At 32.4% G+C, this 6,914-nt stretch overlaps 1 protein-coding gene across 2 annotated transcripts; it reads right to left on the reverse strand.

Moving 5' to 3' along the window:
- Positions 1-4,036: 4,036 nt before the first annotated feature.
- On the reverse strand, positions 4,037-6,341 carry LOC145054189 (E3 ubiquitin-protein ligase DA2-like). 2 transcript variants are annotated; one of them, XM_079002331.1, is made up of 8 exons: positions 6,064-6,341; positions 5,589-5,918; positions 5,408-5,459; positions 5,277-5,322; positions 5,101-5,182; positions 4,843-5,015; positions 4,691-4,751; positions 4,037-4,425 (listed from the first exon to the last, which is right to left on the reverse strand). In XM_079002331.1, the coding sequence occupies exons 2-8, from the start codon at positions 5,778-5,780 to the stop codon at positions 4,171-4,173; spliced, it is 861 nt and encodes a 286-aa protein (XP_078858457.1). In that variant the 5' UTR covers positions 5,781-5,918; positions 6,064-6,341; the 3' UTR covers positions 4,037-4,170. The 2 variants fall into 2 exon arrangements, with proteins under 2 accessions (XP_078858457.1, XP_078858456.1); XM_079002330.1 differs by having other exon boundaries at positions 6,015-6,341.
- Between the last annotated feature and the right edge of the window lie 573 nt (positions 6,342-6,914).

Genomic DNA, 6,914 nt, shown 5'->3' on the forward strand with positions numbered 1-6,914 from the left:
TCATAATTTTTGTATACTGAGGCGGTTTAGGTAAAATTGAATATTTTAATAAATTACCTAAGGTTTGATCTTGATAAAAAACAATAATTTTGTGATAAAATTTAGTTATTTTTATTTGAGAAACCATATATGGAAAATCAATACGTTTTCATACCATTTGCATTTAATACATTTGGTTTTCTATACCATTTGCATTTAATACATTTGGTTTTCTTGCGGTGGAGTTTCTTAGCAGAGTACAATAGATCATGCATAACAATGTGATATCCCTAAATGTATGGATGTAGTCTTCAAAAAAATTGGTTTTACCATACAAAAAGGTTTAGCGGCGCAACTTGTCGCCCGTTTGTCTTCTCATTAGCGATATATTCGATTGTCGTTTAGATTGTGTCAGCTAAAAATCGATCGATCTACAATTCAATTTACGGGTTGTGTACTACTATGCTAAATCTTAGAAAAATCATAATTTCTTCATACGAAGTCAGATTTGGACGTTCTTTTGTGTACGTTCTCGGTTTAACATATACTATGACTCTCATTTAGATCCTAAGGATAAAATTAATTTATCAAAAATTCACTTTTTACGTTACGCGGTGTCGTGTCGGTTTAGCCATAAAACTTTGACGGGTCATAACTTCTTCATTATAACTCGGATTTCAGCGTTCTTTATATGTACAAAACCCTTGTGACATATACTATAACTTAGTTAAGATTATTTATTCTAAATAATCTTCTATCAAAAATTCATTCTTGACGCTTATTGTCTCTAAATTGACTAGCCCGAATCTGCGGGCGTTACATAGTATATGTTTTTTATGCATCTAGTTTTAGCTCAAAGTTATCACCTTTTTGTACCAAACTTAGTCTTTGTGAGTAGGAGATACTCCAAGAGATTTTGAGTTATCCTTTTAGAGGTTTTAGGGTGGGTTAAGTCATAAAAATGTGTGATTGGTCATTAGTTTCTTCCCATATAATAGCTAGTTTTTCTTAATGGGTAAATAAGTTATGGTTTTTGGAGCTAAGGTGTTAATAGCCATGCTAGACCATAAAATTGGAAACTTTATGGTTAAGGACATCTTTTTGAGCCTAGATCTGGATTTTGGACATAAGTGCTTAAGGATTAAGCACTTAATGGCTTAATGGAGAGCAAGCGCATACATTGGGCGTATCAAGGGGTACGTTGCGCGTACGTGGTCAGATCCCCGACTCCGGTCAACCATGTAGTACACCCCATGTACGTAAGAAGTACGACCATCATACTCACTAAGTGAACTCAGTTGACTTTGACCTGGATTTTTACTAGGGTTTGACCTAGGGGTATTTTAGGTATTTTTACCTATATGTTGAGATTGTGTCCTTGAATTTATTAAGGTGATTGGTAGAGTTGATCTCAAAGTGGCATGCTATTCAATTTGCTTATTTGTTTGTGATGTGAGTTTTCTCACTATATTCATGGGTCGAAGGCACCAATGTCGACCCATTACTTGTTATGTGGAATGCTAGTTGTCTTTATGATGTTTCCATGAAAGACAAGGATTTGGCCCCTAGCAATTGTATGAAAGACCAGTATTTGGCCCCTGGCACTTGTATGTAAGACTGAGATTTGGCTATCGACAATGCAAGGAAAGACCATATGGGTAGCCCATGACACTTGTATGTAAGACCGGGAGTTGGCCCTCGACATTGCAAGGAAAGACCATGGGGGTAGCCCATGACATTTATATGTTTTGGATATGTGTTATTTTGAGGGATTCGCTAAACTTTGTGCTTACAGTTTATATTTATGGTTTCAGGTACTTCCGGTTCAAAAGTGTTAGGGCCCGACGTGATGGCACAACATCCCCCTTCATGATTTCCATATTCGAAATAACTATACTCTGATGTTTTGAATATTATGATTTGATGTTGATTTTGAACAATTATTGAATGATTTGATAGACTTATAAATGAAATTTGTCACTACTATTTTGGGCTGTTACAGAAATCATTGTTGAAGGTTTCAAATATAAAGTTGAAATACAAACCGGTAAGAACTATCTATAGCTTTAATGATAATAAAGGATGAATTAAATCTTACTTGGTATGATTTACTTTCTAATCGGTAGAAATATCCTACTTTTTATTTCCTTGGGATAACACATATAACACTATCAATTCTACCTTGAGTACAAATAACAACTAATAAGTAAATATAACATTTTCTTTATAAGATTTTGCATGAAAAGATTTTTATAAAATTCATCAAAACTTATAAAAATCATAATTTGTTCATAAGAACCATGTTTTCGACGTTCTTTATATCTATGCGTTCGTCTTGACAACTACTACAACTTTCATGTTGATCATTTTGGCTAAAATGCAACAGATTTTCATTTTCATTTTTATAAACAACGGTTTATATCTTTCTCGAAAAGTGAAAACTTACGGCTTGACCCATCTTCAATCCTTCTTCCCTTCCTGAAAACTTATAGTGTCGTAGATGCATGACTCGGATTTGATTGTTAGTTGACAATTCACCCATTCTTGGTGTTTGGTGAGGGTCGCTACTAATATATGTTGGGATCGGATACCTCGAAAAGAAATCAACACAACAATAGCCAAACAAACAATAAAAATGACCACCAACCTTTCAAAACACTTAGATTCCCTCGTAGCTTTTCATTGAGCCTTTTATCTTAATCTCATTTATTCTATTATAAAAAAAATCCTAACTAAGAATCTTTTTGTTATGGCATATAGATAACTACTTTTATGATATGGAATTCGAGTGAATCAGTTCTGCAAGATCAACAATTAACCTTACAGTGGTTTACAAATAACTGTCATAACCGAAACGTTAATAACCGCATATCAAGATGTTTCAAGTACCAACATATGTTTCCCTTGGTTGTCTCTTATGTAATACTGATCATTAAAAGTTACTTGTTTTGTTATTTTGTATAGATTTTATTTATTTTTCTGTTATTTCATAAGAATGTTGGTTATTTAAAAAAAAACATTTAAGCATAATAGCTTAAAACATCAATAATAATAAATTAATAAATAAATAATAACTAGTATTATTTATTTTTTTGCTGTAAGCATAAAAAGGATACACATAATATGTAATAATAGTGTCTTTTGAAAGACATTTTTTAAAACTATTATTTATATTTGCTGCCGGAAATATCTTTGTCCATTTTTTTGATAAGTAGTTATCATATTAATACAATTACAATAAAAAAAATTACTTTTCTACATATACCATTTCAGAAGGTCTTTTATAATATAAACAAATCATAACACTTTCGCCATTTCGTCTTAAGCTAAATTCAAAAGTAAAACATATGATATGCATAATCAAACGGATCAACATGCATTTATCATCAACTGGGCCTGTTGGGCTTGATGTCGTAGATAACGACATACAAAATTACAAATTCCTAACTATATTCATAAATAAATAAAAAATACAAAGCCCATTATAATCCTAGAAAACTAGATACAATTAACCATTTACAAAAAAATGTACGAAGACAATAATCATGTTTTTTTAGTATGTGTGGCAATTGATGACATGACACGATAAAAATAAACGAAACGAAACGAAATTGAGACGAAATTGAAATTCGAAATCGTGTTCGTGTCGTGTCCGTATCGTATCCGTGTCAGGTGTTAAAAACACGACGTCGTGTCGTGTTCGTGTTCAAAATTTGTCACGAAATTGACACGATTTAACATTTTTTTGTCGTGTTTTTCGTGTTTGTCATGTTATGTATGAATAGATATTAATTAAATACATTAATTTTTATTTTATGTTATCTTTGTCGTGTCGTGTCGTGTTTTTCGTTTTTTAATCTGTTCGTTTTCGTGTTAGTTAAAAAAAATACGAGATCATGTCGTGTCGTGTTCGTGTTACATAAAACCTTGTCGTGTCGTGTCATATCAGATAATAAAAACACGACACGATGACCCGATTTGCCACCCCTATTTTTTAGTTTCCTCATCATTCATTTTCACTTAACAATCAACTCTTTCCCACTATATAAAGTACATATTTTAAAACACAAAATAAATAACTGCTGTTAAAATGGTTTATATACACAACAAATTGATCAACCCAACAAGGGCAATATCGTCATTCTACCCTTTTAATATCAATAACAAACAACCGCTTTACATTCACCGAAATCATCTCCCACGAGCTTCAGACAATGAAACAGCCATAGCTAACATCATCTGTTCTTCAAAACTCTCATCTTGTAAACCATATGCACCAATCTCCGATCCTTCTTCCCTTGCTACTGTACATGCTAGACCACCATAAGGCGATGAGGATGCGGTTGTTGCCACTGGTGGGGCCACGGCGGCAGAAACACGAAGCTCCGCCGCGTATCTTGCTAACTGAGCCGCGTCACCGTAATTACGGTGTCGCCTCCCGTCCTCCTAATCACCATCAAAATTACAGATTTTTACTGTTATAATTACGTAGATTTTTTAAAGTACACTTTCCTGATAAGAAAGTACAGTACAGTGATTGGGTAGATTTTTTGAAAGGATGGTGGGTCAATACTAAAAAAAAATTGAAATTAAAATGGTTGTAACGGAAATAAATAAAATTCGAATACTATTTTAATTAATAAAAAATAAATGAAAGTGGGTTGATATTTCTTGTATTTAGCATTAATCAATATTAACTCAGTAGTGGTACCTGAAATGAGAGCCATATGGCTTCCATAAGCATTATATTGTCAAGATCAAATTCATCATTTCTGCATTCACAACACCAATTAAGCTTTGCAAATCGACAAGGTATATAAAAAATAACAAAAATCACCATTAAAAATAAACATAAAATTATACCTAGATCCTGAAGGATTTGTAATTCCAGAATTACCAATAGAAACAATTTCATCATCACCTTCAATTATTCTGCTTGAAGAGCTCATATCTTGTCTTCTTTGCATCCTTTCTTCTTCATCTTGAATTTCTCTTCTTCTCATTCTTATTTGTGCATCTATCACCCGTTGCTCTTCCTGACCATAATTAAATACCAGAATTGAGCTCATGAACTAATGCACAATTTTTTTATTTTTTTTAAAATTATAATTTAGTGCTTACAATTTGCTCCAACCCCTTTTCTTCTTTAGTCTTTACCCCTCTATACTCCACTGCATAGTTAAACGTTTTACAAAAGGGACACCTTAAGATTGTTAAGGATCAAAAATAAAAATCTTGAAGCATAAAATATAAAACAGGGTATCTTATAATCTTTGTTAAAAAACCGAAAAGGATACTGTGTGGGGCGTGTTGAATTAGGCATCTTCATCTGCAGAAAACACTCTGAAGCACAAGAAATAAACATTAGAACATAATCAGATTGTTTGTAAACAGAAAAATTTAAACGATAGAAGTGAATGATCTTTACCTGTACAAATGCCTTTCATGCAACATCTTGAACGATTTAGGCTTGGATAATACTGAAATAGAAATACAAAATTAAACCACAATTGGATGACAACATAACACGCTAATAGAAAAATCAATCAGGTGATGTAAACAGGATTCGGTAATTGTAAAGCAATTTGAATAGAAACAGTAACACAGACCAAGAAGCAAATTGGGCATTCTTCAAGATCGCAGTTACAGTCATCGTCACCAGGATAACAAGGAGCAAGTTTAGAATCAAGTATGAGTTTACGAAGCTTTTTGTGATCTACATCCTTGTGTTGATACAATCCTTGAGGCCTTGTGTACTTCTCGTCCACTTGATGCCTCTTTCTAACAAGCTTATTCCCCATCGAAGACCAATCAGGAACTACAATTATTCGCTTAAATCTAATTACAAAACCCTAATTTCAATCTCCACCTGATACGACGGAATATCAAGAAATAAGAAAACACCTTCTTGAAAGAAGTAATTCGATGGCATTAACATCCTGAAATCACGAAAAAAGCAAAAGGAAAGCAATCATGTTATACCCATGAAAGTCAACGAACAATTTAACTTCGGATGAAATGAAATTTTAGATTACTTCGATCTGGGAATGTTATTTACAAAGCACCCATGTGATAAAACGAGACCTTGAATTTGTTGAAGCTATGAAAAAGATGGTTGTGACTGAAATCAAAACTATGGGTGCAGGTAGAGTACAGAGGAAGGGTTACGAGATATTGACAAAAGAATGAAAGATAGACAAATAGGGAACACAATCAGAACTTTCTCTGATGATTTACGTGAGAAAGAGAGATGCCAGGAGTGTTTGTACGTATGTCTGTTCTGGTTAATATTTCTTGATTGATGATATAATGAAACATGGAATAATACTCTTAAGATCTCATCCAAACTAGTATATATAATCCGTTCCTGATAGGTGATTGATACAAAACAATCTTTTGTCCATATAGACTGTTTAATAAACAATCAGTTTTTTAATATATCTTAGATTACTTCTTTTTTTTTGTTGGTCGATATCTTCTTATCCATTTTTATTTCTCCACGTCTTGATATCTATTTGAAATTATAACAAGGCATTTTTGTTCTTCCGTCTCTTAATATCCATTTGAAATGATAATAAGTGTATTAAAATATTATCAATCTTATTTAAATATGATACATGTCATCATTTCGAATATGAAGATATGTAGTAAGAAAATGTAGAAGCATATTTAATTTCATTAAATACAATTAGGTGGTGTTTAGTTATGGAAAAATTGTTTTTGTTTTTCATTTTTAGTTTTCATTAGAAAATTTAGCAAACACATTAGTTAAATCTTATTCATTTTTCATTTTTCATTTTTCATTTTAGTAAATAAAAAAACATGTTTAGATGTGTATTTTTTTTTATCAGATTTCATTTTTAGAAAACGGTAGTAGTGATAAAATGGGGGTAGAGATGGGTGGGGTAGCGGCGGTGGTGGCAGCGACGATGGTG

The sequence above is a fragment of the Lactuca serriola genome, chromosome 5, assembly GCF_051521515.1.
Source record: "Lactuca serriola cultivar US96UC23 chromosome 5, Lser_US96UC23_V15, whole genome shotgun sequence".
Lineage (NCBI taxonomy): Eukaryota > Viridiplantae > Streptophyta > Magnoliopsida > Asterales > Asteraceae > Lactuca > Lactuca serriola.